The 18,111-nt window shown below is 39.4% G+C and overlaps 1 protein-coding gene across 8 annotated transcripts in view; it reads right to left on the minus strand.

Moving 5' to 3' along the window:
- The window catches only part of LOC112325957 (cinnamoyl-CoA reductase 1), a 163,856-nt gene that overhangs the window by 68,559 nt on the left and 77,186 nt on the right, over positions 1-18,111 (minus strand). Inside the window, exons 1-4 of one of the 8 annotated variants that reach the window (XM_052455762.1) lie at positions 16,235-16,489; positions 11,550-11,704; positions 11,095-11,280; positions 10,512-10,748 (exon numbers count right to left, since the gene is read on the minus strand). The exons of 2 other annotated variants lie outside the window; for them this stretch is intronic. In XM_052455762.1, coding sequence (XP_052311722.1) covers positions 10,512-10,748; positions 11,095-11,280; positions 11,550-11,704; positions 16,235-16,373 — 717 coding nt within the window. In that variant the 5' untranslated portion in view covers positions 16,374-16,489. Of the gene's footprint in view, positions 1-10,511; positions 10,749-11,094; positions 11,281-11,549; positions 11,705-16,234; positions 16,494-18,111 lie in introns of those variants that run through there. 5 more of the 8 variants (XM_052455744.1, XM_052455731.1, XM_052455759.1 and 2 more) reach the window with 5 other exon arrangements.

Here is an 18,111-nt window from a genome sequence, read left to right on the forward strand (position 1 = left end):
AAGAAAGCAGAACGCCACTGTCAAAAGCAGAAAAACACAGAGGCAGGGGCGTGAACTCAACCATGCATAGCACGTTTTCATCGCCGTCTCCCTCATCATCTCCACAGAGAGCATCAGCAGAAGGAAAGAAAAGGAACAGAGATCATCAACCGGCGTGGCCATCGTTTTCACTGTCCCCAGAAGCAGTGACCACCGGCTGTGCGCAGAAGCTGCAGTACCGTTGTCTTCATCCATCTCAGTTACCAGAGAGGGAGAGAAAGAAAACACAGAAAACGGGACAAAGGAGGAGAAAAAAAAAAGGGATAAAGCGCAGGAAAAACGAAAAACCATAAACCAGCAGGACTGCCTTTAATTCGGTCTTTGCTTTCATTTTTTGCATATAAAATCTGCAGAACAGGGAAGAAGAAAGTGCAGAAAACCAGTAGAGAGAGAGAGGCACGGAGATTGCAGAGGTGAAACTCAGAAGAAGAACGCCAACATAGAATAGGGGGAAAGAACTGAAGCAGACGGCAGCACTGATCGACTAGCCTGCAAGCCTTCAAACATCGCCGTTGTCCTTTCGTTCCCAGGTCTGTTCTCTTCACCTCCCGCACCATGCATTCTTTTTGCATGCACCATGCATTGTTCAAGTGAATCTTAATTCACTTGAACAGTAACGTGGTCTCTTTGCATGCATTTTGCCTTGTTTCATTGAGAAGACTGCGCCCCTTTTTTTTTTTGTCCAGCCGGGTCAGTTGCTTGGGCAAGTGACCTGGCCGGACATGCTGTTTTCTTTTTCTTTTTTTTCTTTTAAAAAAATAAAAGAAAAAGAAAGAGATTTATGCTTTTCTAGCATATTTATCTTAAGATCTGAATTTTTTTTATGTTGTAAAAAAAACACTACCAGAAATTCGCTAAATACCAACGGATTTACCGACGGAAAAGTTTCTGAATTTTAAAAAAGGCGGGTCGCTGACGTGGAGGTTTTGGCGGGTTTTATTTTCCGACGGAATCACCGACGGATTCAAAAACGATTGCCCGTACAGTGCCCGTAAAGTGATGTGACCGGTTCGCAGTTTAAATTTCCGACGGACTCACCGAGGGATTTGAAATGGCAGATCTGTACGGTGACATGTCTATGTTTCCGTCAGAATCACCGGTGTAATAACCGACGGAGTGTCCGTCGGTAAAACCGTCGGAAAAAGTTAATATATGACAGCTCTGCCGACCCTCTCATCCCTTATTTCTCCTTCTTCTTCCTCATCCCAACTCTCCCTATCTGCAAACAACCAGCCCCCCTCCCCCCCCAAAAAAAAAATCTTCCTCATAGCAGCACAACAAGTTATATTTCTTGAAGTTTTGTGGTCACAGCATCCGCGCGTGTTCTGATTTACCGACGGATTTTATCAATTTTTATAAGTAATTATATCTTTTTAAATTTTAACATTTAATTAAATGTCAATTTTATTGTTTTTTTAGTATATGTATTTTATTAGTAGATGTACATGTTTTATTGTTATTTCTCAAACAAACTTGTAGTATATGAATGTATAATTTTGTACCTGTTATGGTTTGTTTTAGATTTTGTAAGATTGTATTTGTTTGTAAATTGTTATTTCTTTATGGAATTACCGAATTACATGTGCTATTTTGAAATAATTAATAGCTTGCTTAATGGGCCCGTTTAAAGTTTTATCAATGGTATTGCGGAGTGGTAATTTCTGTAAATTTATATTTTTTAATTCGTATGGACGTTGATAAATGATAATGAATATTTAATATTTATGAGAAGTTGTGATTGGTTTGTTGGATAATCTCGAGTTAAAGTAATATTTGTACAAGTTTATTTACCTAACTTAGTTAATTAATACATGATGTCATCATAATTTTATAGAGGTTCGATATAAGTCATGGATGATCGTTCATGGATGTATCGAGATTCACCCCAAGGATTGCGGAGGATGGATTATTGTAATGGGGTTCAGGGTTTTATTAATTTCGTAACATCTATTCCCAGAAATTTTACTGGAGGCGGTATTAGGTGTCCATGCAGGAAGTGTGAAAATAAAAAGTATCTGCATCCAGATGTTGTAATGATGCATCTTCTACACAAAGGGTTTATGGAGAATTACCAGTGTTGGTATGCACATGGAGAAGTATTTGTTAGCGAGAGTGAGAGGAGAATGGAAGAAACGATGGTTGGGTCTACTTCTAGTGCTAGTAACGTGCATGAAACGACAAATGACAACACTAATCCTTACAGAAATATGGTTATGGATGCAATGAGAATGAATCAAGGTAATGGCAGTCAATGTCCAATCGTAGAAGAAGAACCTAATGTAGATGCAGCTAGGTTTTTTGATTTGTTGAAAGATTCTGACGAACCATTATGGGATGGCTGCACGAACCACAGTAAATTATCGGCCGTAGCACAGGTGTTCACCATCAAGTCAGATCACGGGTTGAGTGAGGCCGGGTATGACAAGATTATTGAATGGGCAAGAAGCATTTTACCTGAAGGGAACAGGCTGAAAGAGAACTTCTATGCTGCGAAGTCCATGATGAAACCCCTCGGTTTAGGATACCAGAAAATTGACATGTGCCCTAACTTCTGCATGTTATACTACCTTGAAAATGCTGAGATGACCGAGTGCATGACATGCGGGCATTCCCGTTACAAACCTAGAACTGGCAGGGGAAAGACTCTAGTGGCATATAAAAAACTTAGATACTTCCCGATCACACCTAGACTGCAGAGGTTATTCATGTCACCAAGGACTGCTGAGTACATGACATGGCACCAAGCACACCATGCGGTTGATGGAGTGATGGTTCATCCTTCTGACGGCGAAGCGTGGAAACGCTTTAACAGTGTTCATCCTCACTTTTCAGTTGAATCAAGGAATGTGCGTCTTGGGTTGTGTACAGACGGATTCAACCCATTTGGGTCATTTGCTGCTCCTTATTCTTGTTGGCCGGTCATACTCACAGTTTATAACTTGCCACCGGGAATGTGTATGAGGCCGGAGTTCATGTTTTTATCTACTGTCATACCCGGTCCAAGAAGCCTGGGGCGGAATATAGATGTTTGTCTTCGACCGTTGATTGATGAGTTGGCGCAGTTGTGGTCCTCCGGAGCTCTGACTTATGATATATCGAGGAAACAAAATTTCCTTATGAGGGCGGCATTGATATGGACTATCAATGATTTTCCAGCTTATGGAATGCTTTCTGGTTGGAGCACACATGAGAAACTCGCATGTCCATACTGCATGGAAAACAACAAGGCATTCACGCTAGCAAATGGAGGTAAAGCTTCTTTTTTTTACTGTCACCGTCGCTTCTTGCCACTTCATCACAGGTACAGAAAGAACAGAAAAGATTTCTTTGTTGGCAGAGTTGAAAAAGATGTTGCATCCCCGCGTCTTTCTGGTGAAGAATTGCATGATGTTGTCTCAGAGTACGGTGACATTGTGTTTGGCCTTCAATCAGGAAAGCAAAAGTTTCTTGGTTTTGGTTTGACCTATAATTGGGTAAAGCGAAGTATCTTTTTTGAGCTTCCTTATTGGAAGACCAATCTGCTTCGCCATAACCTTGACGTCATGCACATCGAAAAGAACATGTTTGAGAATATTTTCAACACCGTCATGGATGTGAAGGGGAAGACAAAGGACAACATCAAGGCTAGATTGGATATAGCTTTATATTGTAACCGAAAAAATATGGAGTTGGTTTATGATGAGTCACGGGTCGCAAAACCAAGAGCAAGCTTCGTGTTAGAGAGACATACAACAGCGGTGTTTGTGTTAAGGGATCCACTAGTAGTGAGTTAGAAGTTGACTACTATGGTAGATTAGAAGAGGTCGTCGAACTGCAATATCATAACGAGCAGAATATAGTGTTTTTATTCAAATGCTATTGGTATGACACGACTGACAGAGGAATCAGAGTTGATCCGCACTATGGTCTGGTCGAAATCAACTCAAAAGCTAGACTCCGCAACATAAACGATGTCTTTGTTTTCGCAAAGCAATGTCAACAAGTTTATTACACATACACCCCTTCATTTAGAAAGGATCGATCAAGAGTGGATTGGTTGTCCGTTTTAAAAACAAAACCCCGGGGTCGTGTCGAGGTTGTTCAGGATGAGAACGAAGACACAAGTGTGCGAGATGAAGTCTTTCAAGTTAGTGAGGTGGTTGAACCATATCGAGTTGCTCCTTCGATTGAATTGGAAGAAAATTCAAATTTTCGTGTTTTCGATGATAGTCTTGTTGATGTTGACGCAGATGAGTTAAATTTTGTTTTGAGCTCTAGCGGACAACCAAATATCGATGAAGAAGATGATATTCATATTGAAGATTGCGATGAAGGTGATGACAATTCAATTGATGACGAAGAAGAAGAAAATTCTGACTAACTACCAAAATGAAGCCCTATGTAAAACCCTTTTTTACATGTAATTTCGATTATGAATGATATATATATTTTGAAACACAAAATATTTATTACTTGAAATAATTAGTTGAAATGCCACAATTATGATGGATGCTATATTTTGTGACATGAAATAATTACTTGAAATGCCACCCTATCACCGACGGCCTTACGTCCGTCGGCATTTCACAGAGAGTTCGAAAATAATTACTTGAAATGCCACCCAATTACAGACGGCAACACCGACGGAATTAGTCCGTCGGTGTTTCACAGAGAGTTCGAAAATAATTACTTGAAATGCCACCAGATCACCGACGGCCTTAAGTCCGTCGGTGTTTCACAGAGAGTTCGAAAATAATTACTTGAAATGCCACCCAATTACAGACGGCAACACCGACGGAATTAGTCCGTCGGTGTTTCACAGAGAGTTCGAAAATAATTACTTGAAATGCCACCAGATCACCGACGGCCACACCGACGAATTTAAATACGTCGGTAAGTTGTCGGCGGTTCAATTTTACTGACAACATTACCGACGGACTGCGCGAATTTCAAAGGGTTGCGCATTTAATGCGCCTCTGACCGCGTAATATTGCCAACGGAATTACCGACGGACCACGAAAAATATGGAGGGTTATTAAAAATTTTGGTGCGAAATTCAAACTTTGCCGACGGATTTTTAACATATCACCGACGGAATAAATTAAAATAATAATTAATTTTATATCCGTCGGTGAATCCGTCGGTAAAACTGCCATATAAGTTCAAGTGACCGCCCGTTCAGTTCATTTTTTCTTCTCCTTCGTTTCTCACCTTAAGCTTTTGATTTTTTTCCTCTCCATTCTTCAAAGCTTTCACCTCCAATCTCTAGCAAGTTTTCTTCATCATCTTCATCAGTTTAAAAGGTTAGTATTTTCTCTATTTCATTTTACTTTAATAGTTTTTTTTTGCTATTTTTTTGGTTATTTTTTTTGTTTTGGTGTATTTTTTGTAATGTAGATAAAGTCTATAGTTTTTTTTGCATAATTCATTGCTAAAGTATATAGTTTTTTTTTTGAATTTTTTTTATTGTTGTATTGGCATAATTATTATTAGTTAATTTGATGAATTTTTATTGTTAATGTTGAATTTACCATAGAATTAGTAATTGAATATGTTGGAATAATTATTAATTTTACTTTATTATTGCATGATTTGTGTTTAATTTGTTCCATTTATTTTGATTGTTATTCTAGAGTTTTTTTTTTTAATTTATTGTTTTGTTGTATTGGCATAATTATTGAATAATTACTTGAATTGTAATTGTTAATGTTGAATTTACCGTAGAATTAGTAATTGAATATGTTGGAATAATTATTAGTTTTACTCTATTATTGCATGCTTTGTGTTTAATTTTTTCCATTTATTTTGATTGTTATTATAGAGTTTTTTTATTTATTTATTGTCTTGTTGTATTGGCATAATTATTGAATAATTACTTGAATTGTAATTCTTAATGTTGAATTTACCTTAGAATTAGTAATTGAATATGTTGGAATAATTAGTATAGATTGGGTAAATTGGTTGTGGCTATTGTTAATATGTGCAGGTTTGTGGATTTGGGTAGTATCCGGTATAGGGGAGGTGCTGTCGAAATTTTTTTTTACATTTGAATTTAATTATATAATTATTTGTATCAAATTGTGTAGATGTGTAGAACGAAAACCAGAGCTGGTCGCTCAGGTGCGGTCGCAGCTAGTTCATCTAGCAGCGAGGATGATATTTCCTTAGGTGCCTCTCAAGAAGAGGCACCTACACCACCTGCGCCGTCAACCGATGTTGCCTCTTCCAGCGGTACTTCACAGCGCAGAGGCGGCATGCCTTCGCAGCGGAATCAATTTACCCGCAAGTACAAGGCACAGTGGAAGGACGACCTTTCAATGTAAGTTTGTTAAGGTTTTAGTTTTTTTTATCAAGTAATCACTATTGAATTTATTTCATTTATTTTCAGGTTCACAAACATTGAAGCCGCCCGAGTAATATCATCGGCGTTTAAATCGTCGATGGAGATTCCATTGTTTCAATGGAGTCAGATATCCAAGCATCCTGAATGGATGCCTCAAATCAATGCATGGTTTAACAGGTTTGAGGTTGGTATTAATTTATAATTTTCAGCTTATTAATATAATTGTATTATTTTTATTTAAACTTATTTATTTATACAAAGCACAAATTCTGCTGGGACATTGAGCATAACGCTGTTGTAAGGAGGGTGTGGGAAAATCACGCGGCAACTAGGTAAGATCGAAAACAATACAGGATTTTTTTTAGACAAAAATTTATGTTTCGAAATGTAATTTTTGGTTGCGTGAAGCAGGTTGCGTGATTTTTGGTATGAAGCACAGAAAAAGGCAAAAAAAACCGCGAGGGATAGGGGTTTCCAAGCCTGGAACGATGTTGCGGTTTGGAGGGATTTCAAACCGATATACATCCCGGAAGATATATGGCCGCACTATCTTGAGCACGTGACGTCTGAGCGGTTCACACGACGCTCACAGTCCGGTGCTGGCAACCGGAATCGGCCAATTCATGGCGGGGTGACAACTCACACTGGCAGCTCCGTTCCGTTTGCTGCACATGCGAAACGGATGGTAAGATTAATTTAAATAAAATATATCGTTAAATTCAGTTGTTGTTAATATATCTTTTTTCATTATAGGATGCGTCTCTTGGACGTGAGCCGAGCCCGATGGAGCTGTTTGTGGAGACGCACGTGCGGAGTCAAGACCGCCAGAAGGGGGCGCAACAGTTCGTTGATAACCGTGCTCAGCATTTCGTGGTATGTTTGTTCAACCATTTTATTTTGTAAGTTATTATGTTTATTGTATTGAATATGATGATTACTTTTTTTATTTTATTTTCAGGAGACCTATAATAATCGGTTGAGGGAGAGATACGGGGACGATACCTTGACCCATCCGGAATTCGATCCGGATTTGTGGATGGAGGTTGGCTCGTCAGGTGGACCAGATAAAAATCGGGTTTACGGGCTCTCCAACACTACGGCCGACAACTTGCGGTCGACCCGTAGTGTTTCAACCGTTGGGAGCTCCCAATCAATAGCGAGCTCCCAATCTAAGGAGTTCGTGGCTTTGCAGCAACTCAACGAGAAATACGACAACCTACAAGCGGAGTACGCACAACTCAAAGCGTCTCATGCACAACAAAGAGCGGAGTCTGAGCAATTCAAAGCGTCTCAAGCACAACAAAAAGCGGAGTATGAAGCGGCTCAGGAACAACAAAAAGTGGCTTATGACCAGCTTTACGAAATGATTATGAAATTGTCAAATAGCGGAACATATGCGCCTAATCCTTTTTGGCCGTATAACCACCAGCCTCCGCCAGGATCTCCTCCTCCTCCTCAAGCTCCATCATCTTTATATTAATTTGTAATCAACATTATTTACCTTTAAAACTTCATTTATTATTTTTCTTGAAACATATTCAGTTTGTCATTCATATTATTTAACTTCGTTTTTTTTTTATGTTTAATAAAAATTTTATTTGCATAATTGGTTTGTATAACAATTAATTTATATAGTTTTATATTATATATCCTAAATAATTTTTTAAAAACAAATTAAGAAAAAAACTATTACCAAGGATTTTACCGATGGATGAATTCGGTCGGTATTTTAAACTTTCACCGACAGAATTACCGACGGAATTAATCCGTCGCTATTTAACAGTAGCTTCCACCAGTACCGACGAATGTACAGACGGAATTAATCCGTCGGTATTTCATACATTCACCGACCGATGTAACGACGGATATTTTCCGTCGGTAATTTAAATTTCACCGATGGAATGAAAATTCGTCGGTATATTTCAAGCGGGAATCTTTTTTTTTGGCGCGCACGTTCCGTCTATAAAACCGCCAGTAAATGATTTTTTTGTTTTTCCGATGGATATACCGACGTAATGAGGAATCACCGACGAAGGTAAAGCCGACGGACGTAAAAAAAATCACCGACGAACTTCTAATCACACACCGACGGAATTTTTCCGTCGGTAAAACTGTGAAATCTTGTAGTGAAATATATCAATCTCGTATTTAGAATACCTAACATGTTTTGAACGCTCTTTTTTATACAAAAAATATTGGAAGTTTCGAAAATGTGTTTTCGCATAGATTTCTTAAACACAACAAAAATTATTTTCTTGCATTTCTGGATTTTACATCATGTTTGTAAAACTCCAAAGGGTATTGGCCAATATTCCAAAAAAATAAAAAAATTTATTTTGGAGGGAATTCATCTATTATTCACCGTTAATGTTTGGATAAAGAAATCTCAAAGGGATAAATATCCAAAATATTAAGGGGAATAACTTGTTATTATTCCCTATTAATATTTGGATAAAGAAACCCTAAGTGGTAAATATCCAAAATAATTTTCTAGGGATAATAAGTCATCACACATCCTTGAAAAAAGCCTTGATTATAATCGAGGACATTTCAATTTTTTACTCCATGGTTTACGAGCCGTGAGAGTATAAAACACTAAGGCAAAAATAAGCTTTTAAAGCGCCCTAGATTTCTAAATTTTTGTCCCTCCTCCTTGCGATTTACGAGTCGCAAACTCTTGAAATATTAAGGGAAAAATGAGCTTTTAAAGCACATGGAATCTCCTTGGATTTCTATCTTAATAAATTTAGTTTGAATCAAACCTAGGAAAACTGATGGGTTTAGAAAACACCAACACTGTAACAGTTATAAAGCAAACCAAACACCAAACAACTTACCTTAGGTAGGGCGTACTAGGGGTGGTAATACCTTCCCTTTACGCAACCAGTCCCTTGCCTTAGAATCTCTGAAAGACCAGTTAGGATTCCTAGTGACCAAAATACTAGGTGGCAACTCCTTTATTCACAAAACAAAAAAAACCACTAAAATCAATCGAGGGTCGCCGCGCTCCGCCGCGAGGGTGCGACAGGATGGCGACTCCGCTGGGGACCCTAGGACTAGGCTTGGTAATTTGTTTATTTATGCTATGTATTGTTGGTTTTTGTTTTTGTTTTTGTATGAATAATACTTTGTTTAAAAGCTTTAGCTTGCATCTTCACATTCTGTCATACATGATATAGTCATGCATCCCTTTATTATTATTATCTTTTTGAGGGCACACACAGTAAACTTTAAGTTAAGTGGGGGACTAGCAGCTTGCCTTATGACTTGAGTCAAGGTTTAAGTTTGTGCAAACCCCAACTCTTTGCTGAGTGTTTAGACTGATAGTGACTGGTACACGTGTCATCCCACTATCTGCTGAACCCCCATATTGCCTTTACGAGGGGACAACAAGAGACCCTTTTTAGAGACCAAGTAGTAAACCTACCCTTTGTCTCACGTAAAGGAACTAGAACCTATCCTTACGGTGTATGCTCCATAATATCTTTTGCATCAAAACAAGTCTAACCCCCAAGGCATCTTGAATTGCAGGACTTGTGAACGAAATGGCCACCATTGCTAAATTTTCCATCATAGAATATGGAAAAATTCTGAACTGTCACAATTGACTAAAGAAGACTGTCTTAGAAATGATGCTAAGAAGTTGTCACCAATCAAGAATCTGAATTGCATTATGAATGAGGTGAACAAGTTAACGGCTCACTTTTAGAATGAGGTGAACAAGTTGTCACCAATCGTACGTAGAGAACCCATTTTGGTCACGGGGGATTCGATTTTTGGTTAAGATTATCATACAAGTCAAAATTGGGACACCAATTGCCCCACGATACCATTAAGAAACCAAAAAAATAAAAATAAAATAAGGCAGCGATCTGCAATGTTTTTTTACTATATTTATAATAAGGACAAAAAACCCTTTTCTTCATTTATTTTCTTATTTTGGGCATGGATAGGGATGAAGTATCAGAGAACTGTCATGCAACAGGAAGTGAGGATTTTATTCTTTAATTTAATTATTGTACAAAATCTTCCAACACTCATTGCCCTAAGTTGCTTTATATATATATCAATCAAATGTGCAAATATATGTGGGTTTGTTTTTGCGTTCAAAAAATTCTTTTCAAAATTGTTCAAAATCATAAGAACTTACTTGGTGGGGATGGGATACTCCGGGAAGAACATGCACATAAGCTTGAACAGAGTTAGCATATGTCTTGGCTGAGCCGGTTAGGTACTTGAGGATGTGAACGATGCTAGCATTGACAGTGGGTTGCAACAATGGTCCAAGCACCAGCACTGGGTTCACCACCACTAGGTCAACTCCATTCTTCTTAGCCACATCCCATGCATCCTGTTCCGCCACAGTCTTTCCATAGCAATACCAATTCTGCAATTCCAAGATGAACTTACATCAAGATGTGAAGGATAGGCAATTAGGATTTCAAGATGCAGTAAGCCCTATGACGCTAGAATAATAAACTTACATCAAGATGTGAAGGATAGGCAATTAGGATAGAGATATTTTTATTTACACCCACTCTGTATGCTTTGAGTAACCCAAGTGTATGTGGGCACAATAATAGTTATGTTAATCAATTATCATGACATGTGATTAATTAGCATATATTTTATATCATGTTGATTTATTCATCAAGTAATAGCCGATCCGTGCTCTAATTAGGAGCTATTTAATTATGTTAATCAATCATCATCACATGTTATTAATTAAATACCTTGGTGTTCTTGCAGAACTCAAGATCACTCCAGCAAGATTCATCAACGACAACATCAGGGCCCCTATTGGGGTCCATGTACACAGTACCAATTGAAGACGTGAAAACCACTCGTCGGACTTTGGCCTCAGATGCTGCCATGATCACATTCTTGGTTCCATTCACTGCTGGCTCCACCATTTGCTCCTTCAAGTATTGTAACACAAAATCATCAAAACCAAACTTGAAGAAAACATACTTTGCCTCATGAAATTTCGAAAAAAAACTAAAAAAAATGTACAGAATCTTTTACTAACATTTGTCGGTGACATCCGTACTTAAATTTACCGGCAGGCCTAAAATTTGTCCTTGGAAGTCCAAGTGATGTTTTTATTTTCTTTTCTTAAAATTCTCAGCATCCAAACAATATTTTTACTGCCAATGAACCGAAAAGAAAAGAAAAAAAGGAAACATACTGGATCGTCTGTGAGAGGAGAAGCAGTATGGAAAACTCCATCACACCCTTGAATAGCCTCTTTAAGAGACTCATAATCAAGGAGATCAGCCTTGCATAAAGTTAATCTTTCTTGAGCTCCTTCAAGCTCCCTCAAATGGGAATTCTTGGGATCAGCTGTGTATACCCACACAAATACATGTAGGGAATTCCGACCGGTGATGTTCTGATATTTGCTCATAGGAGGTAAAGCACACTGACACAATATTTAACGTGGTTCGGCAAACTGCCTACATCCACGGGAGAAGCCATTGCATTATACAGGGAGAGAACAAGATTTACAACAATAGAGGAGGAGGAATCATCCCCTCTTTGGCAACTCTCAACCTCACTCTATTTCTCTCTTTTCAGTGCTGCAATGGCAGCTACTGCTGGCTGCCTTGGCAGCCCACTCTCTCCTACATTTCTCACATCTTTGGCTCTACACACTCTCTCATTTTGCTCTCTAATGTATTCCTCTATTTATAGGCATCCATGGCAGCTCCTCCAGCTCTTTTGTCAACAATGGTGGCTGCCAAACTTACCAAACTTTGACATTAGACAATGGTTGTTGGCTGCCACCAACAACCCACCATTGCAGCCATCTTCTTTGACAATGGCAGCCACATAATTGGCAATATTCCAACAATCACCCCCTTTGCCATTTATGTGGGCAATTGTCCTCTTGCTTCTTTAGCACACGCTTGCATCCTGCAGCTCTTCGAAGCTTACCATTCCGAGAGCGTCTTTGGCCAAGTTTACAGGTACTTGCCAAACCTTTCAATCGCCAGAGTCACCCAAGCACCCCTTTGCTCACTCCAAAGGATCACTTCAACCAGATGATCTACCACATCACATCTGAAGAGTGTTAACGCTTGTCTCTAGGACACTGCATTCCCCTTCAAGCATATCAACCATGCTTGGCCCGGAATGATTTATCAAGCCTTACATCAAGGCTTACAACACCCCCTCAAACGGATATTTCCAAGTGCGACAGTCATTGAGTATTTTAATGTGATCTCGGGCTCACCACTTTTCCAAGAGTCTACTCATCCCGGAGTTGCGTCTGCCCTCTGTTCCTCCCTAGGAACCACGCCTTACTTCTCTGTGAGTCTCTCTCTCTTAGTCTCAAGAGTCCAGGTAGCTCTCTACGTTAAACCATGGGGGCAGCCCATTAAAGGTTGATCCATCTCTATCTTCATACTCTGAGTATTACAATGCCATTTACTGAGCTCACCACCTTGACAAGAGTCAACTTGTTCCCGGAACCTGCGCATGCCCTCTGCTCCTTCATAGCAGTCACGTCTTAATGCTCCACAAGTCACACACTTATTGTCCAAGGCAAATGTCTTCTAGCTCATTAATCTTTAGCATGGGGGCAATATCCATGAAAGTCAATCCTGTATTTTCTCCATACTCATCATAACCACTTCATTGGCTATCCATACACCTGTCCACTTGTATCCAGCCATCACATCGGTCTTTAGGGCGTTCTGAAATTGGGCTCCTATCATGGCCCTCACACCTTCTCCTGAGGTGTCTCTGTCTGTCGTCATGAGACGGTCTGAACTTGGACTCATATCATGGTCCTCACACCTTCCATCCTGAGGTGTCTTCGCCTGTCTTCATGAGACGGTCTGAACTTGGACTCATATCATGGTCCTCACACCTTCTGTCTAAGGTGTCTTCGCCTGTCGTCATGAGACGGTTTGAACTTGGACTCATATCATGGTCCTCACACCTTATATCCGAGGTCTCTCCGCATGTCGTCATGAGGCGGTCTGTACTTGGGCTCCTTTCATGGCCCACACACCTTTTTGCCTGAGGTGTCTCTGCTCGTCGTCATGCGGCGGTTTCTACTTGGGCTAGTTTCATGGCCCACACACCTTCTGCCTGAGGTGTCTCCGCTCATCGTCATGTGGCGGTTTGTACTTGGGCTCGTTTTATGGCCCACACACCTTCTATTTGAGGTGTCTCCGCTCATCGTCATGTGGCGGTTTGTACTTGGGCTCGTTTTATGGCCCACACACCTTCTATTTGAGGTGTCTCCGCTCATCGTCATGTGGCGGTCTGTATTTGGGCTCGTTTCATGGCCCACACACCTTCTGCCTGAGGTGTCTCCGTTCATCATGAAGCGGTCACATCCTCCTTCATCGGGGATGTCTCCAGTGGCTCCAAGATTCTCTACCACCATGTGGACTTGGGAGAGATCACTGCCACTGATCACATAGAAAGAGAGAGTTGTGGTGCACTCTTCGCAATCTTTCATCTCATTTTCTATGTTTGGAGCTTCTATGCCTTTCTGTTTGATAGCTCCACCCACACCAACTATCTTTGGTGTCTTCGCCTTTCATCGGCGGTCGCACCCCCTTAATTAGGTGCTTCTGCAACAGCTCATCTTTCCATCCTTGCATGCATTGGAAAGGTCCTCGTTTGTTGCCTTTATCAAGAGCACAAGAGACTTCCTGTTGTACAACTTTTCACACAGTCTCTACTCTGAGCTTCATCTGGGAACTCTTCTTCTCCTTGCATCTGTTGTCTCATTACAGTACCTCGTTGGATCCTTCGGGTACTCCTGCACAATCTCCGTGTGCTCTCGTGCAATTTCGGTTCTCCAGATTTCTCCCTATTCTTTGCTTTTATGTTTGACAGCAGCTCATCCTGTCACAACATTTATTCAAGTCAAAATAGGGTGCCAATCTTTATCCCTTGTTGTATTTCTCTTCCATTATCAGGGTCTTCATTAATTATCCCTTCGAGAAATCACAGTCACCGAATCTAACTTCTTTGGAGAAATCACCACTCCATCAGATCCTTGAACATATAGAACCCAACTGTTCCTTTGTGCCGTCATCTTGCTAGTCTTCAACAGTTTCATTACAAACTGTTACATATACAAAAATAGTACTGTGTGGATGATCCTTCAACTAAGCAAGTTCCCAGGAAAGATTTGGAGGGGTCACACTGGTCCCGCTTAAAACCCAATCTCCTAGACAGAACTTCTTAGAACGTATCTATCCACCGTACTGCCTTTTCGTATATACAACCATTTGCTAGCTTTGTTGCGGCTTTCCTTTACAAGTGATCTGGGGTATCCCGGTTTTATACCTGATTTCTCAACATTTGGCGAGACTACCAGTTCTTAGATTCGTCAAGATTGGTCTTCATCAAATTTCCACTCTCCACCTCAAATTGTCCACTTGATTGGGTGTCTAGAGTGTCCCAATTTTACCTTCCCTCAAGGCAATTAAAATTCTCTCCACTTAGCAGTTCAGCACATGTAATTGGGTAAACATGTGTGACATGTTCTTCTTCATCTCCATCGACCACCATGATGACCTTTAGATGCCTCCTGATCGGGCAATCTCTTTTGTTAATTCACCACCACCACTTTCGGTCTCAAATCTCAACGATCGGACCGTACCATTGCATTCAGAACGATCCAATTAGCTGGAAACAAGTCTGAAATCGTCCAAATCGCATTTCAGACGGCTACGATTTGATCAAAACAATTCTGGCCTGATGAACGGCCCAGATTCAATATCAGATCCGGTTGCACATAGACTCTGCTGCACAGAATCTTATCCCTCGGCTCGCGGCTCGGCTCAGCTTCACAACGGCTCGGCTCAACTCGGCTCAACTCGGCTCAAGGTGGGTCCCACTTTGCTGACGTGTCTGCTGACTGGTCGATGATGTGGCTGCTGACATGGCATGCCTACTGTGCATGCTGACATCACACTTACATCAGGCTGATGTCATCTCTGGCATGCCTACTGTGCATGCTGACATCACAATTATGTCATGCTGACGTCATTATTATCCGGGTCAGCCATGTGGGTCGGGTCAACTGGTATTCGGGTCGGGTCAGCCCATCCGGGCGAAGAAGACGCGTGGCACGCGTGGGGCGCGTTTGCGCGCGTAGGCTGACGCCTTGCCGGAGAGTGCGGCCATGTCCAACGTCTGATTTTGACGCCGTTTTCACCAGTGGCTTCGTCTCTTCCTCCTCTACACGGTGGTATGGTCAAAACACAATTTTGACAACTCTCATTTTTGAGCAAAAATCAAACACCACTTCAAACCATATGCTCTGATACCAATTGTAGGGAATTCCGACCGGTGATGTTCTGATATTTGCTCATAGGAGGTAAAGCACACTGACACAATATTTAACGTGGTTCGGCAAACTGCCTACATCCACGGGAGAAGCCATTGCATTATACAGGGAGAGAACAAGATTTACAACAATAGAGGAGGAGGAATCATCCCCTCTTTGGCAACTCTCAACCTCACTCTATTTCTCTCTTTTCAGTGCTGCAATGGCAGCTACTGCTGGCTGCCTTGGCAGCCCACTCTCTCCTACATTTCTCACATCTTTGGCTCTACACACTCTCTCATTTTGCTCTCTAATGTATTCCTCTATTTATAGGCATCCATGGCAGCTCCTCCAGCTCTTTTGTCAACAATGGTGGCTGCCAAACTTACCAAACTTTGACATTAGACAATGGTTGTTGGCTGCCACCAACAACCCACCATTGCAGCCATCTTCTTTGACAATGGCAGCCACATAATTGGCAATATTCCAACAATACAGAGCATTAAATTAACACAATCTTAAGAACAGAAAACGAAAAGGGAAAGAAACCAAGTGCTTAATTATTATAAACTAACCTGGGTTCCTCACAGTTCCTTTAACAGAGTAACCTTTCTCTAGAAGAAGTTTAACAATCCATGAAGCAATGAAGCCACCAGCCCCGGTGACACAGACAGTTTGGCCTTGGCATGGAAGTGATGAAATATCGACAGGCATGTTGTTTTGATATGTGTATTATGTGTGCGTGTTTGGTGGTAGAACGAAGGAAGAGAGACAGAGAGAGGGAGGTGTTTTCCTTTTCTCTTGATTTAGGTACGTGACTGAGTTTTTGTAATATGAATCGTCAACACCATGTCCTGAATTTATAGTTGTTATTCTTTTAAGGTTTTGTGTGCTGGTTAATCATGATGTTTACGTAAGCCTGCTCTTCTTCAACTTCCACCGCATAATCTTGTGTGCGAATTGGATTCAATCCAAAAAAGATTAATGTCCATTGATTAATAAAATTCCTAAACCAGCAAAGAGTTTGGTGGAAAAGTGCAATTATAAGCTACTAATAAACCTTGTATGGAATCCTGATTGTTTTGTACTCTTGTTTTTTACTCTTGTTTTTTACCAAAATGTAATCATAAGCTACTGATAAATTAAGACATTAAAATATATTATACACAAAGACCCATTGGTTGTCGATCACAAGTAGAGAGCAGTACTTTTGTTTTGGAAGGAGAGAGGGAAAGCATCTCATGGATGACAAGTGTTCATGCTAAAGAATATTTCGTGATTATCCTGTAAAATAGGAACGTGTATGATAATTATATATAAGATAGACTGGATTTTTTGTATTCAAGACATAGTGTGTCCTAATTGAAGAAATTGAAGAATAAATTGATGTCCATTGATTAATCCTACCCCTAAACCAGCAAAGAATTTGGTGGAAAAAAATACGCAGACCATAAATCTAGATAAGGGCAGAGAGCAGTACTTTCTTTTGGAAGTAGAAAGATAAGGGCATTAATGCTAGGATGGGTGGCAAGTGTTGATGTTGAAAATCTAGATATTATTTTAGAATAGAAAATATAAAATTAATTTAAATAAAGAAGATGGGGCCATTGAACAAGAGAAGGAAATAAAATTGTGTTTGATAACCTTAAAAATATAAATATAATAAATGGAATGAATTTTTTTGTTGTATAGAAGATATGGTGATGTTTGTTTTTGCTGTGATATTGTGTTTATAAAAAAATTAATTTTTTTTTTGTTTTAAATTATAATTTTTGTGTGTGTGTTTTTTATTATTTTAATTTATTGATGTTAAAAATAAATTTTAAATAATAATAATAATAATAAAATATTATTTAATATATTTTAAAACAAAAAACACTTTAAAAATCAACCACTAATTACTATATTTATGTAAACCTACTTTTCTCCAACCCAGTGTGAATTGGATTTAATCTAGAAAAATTGACGAATAAATGAATGTCCACTGATAATTAATTAATACAAGTAATTAAACCAGTAAAGAATCTGGTGGGAAGAAATGAAATAAAGCTTATTGTTTTATGTATGTATTTTTTGGACCAAAAGTGCATGTTGGGAAAAAATGAAATAAATCTCCTGTCCTCTTGGTTTTCTTTGGCTTTTACATGAAACTTAACTATTTAACGTTTGTTTTTTATTTAGACCAGCATTTCAATCAAAGGACTGCAAGATATTTTACCAACTGCTTTATTGATAGAATTAATCTGATGATAATATTCATCTACAAATATATTAACAAAAATAATTCTTTGATATATATGATATAATTATAGATAATATTATAATGAATTTTAAAAAGATAAATTGTATTGATGTGACACTTTTTACTGACAAAATAACAGATGAAATGTCCGGCAAAATAATTTTGTCGTTAAATCCGTTGGTACTATTTTATTTATGACCTAGCGGTCGA

The sequence above is a fragment of the Populus trichocarpa genome, chromosome 1, assembly GCF_000002775.5.
Source record: "Populus trichocarpa isolate Nisqually-1 chromosome 1, P.trichocarpa_v4.1, whole genome shotgun sequence".
NCBI classification, from domain to species: domain Eukaryota; kingdom Viridiplantae; phylum Streptophyta; class Magnoliopsida; order Malpighiales; family Salicaceae; genus Populus; species Populus trichocarpa.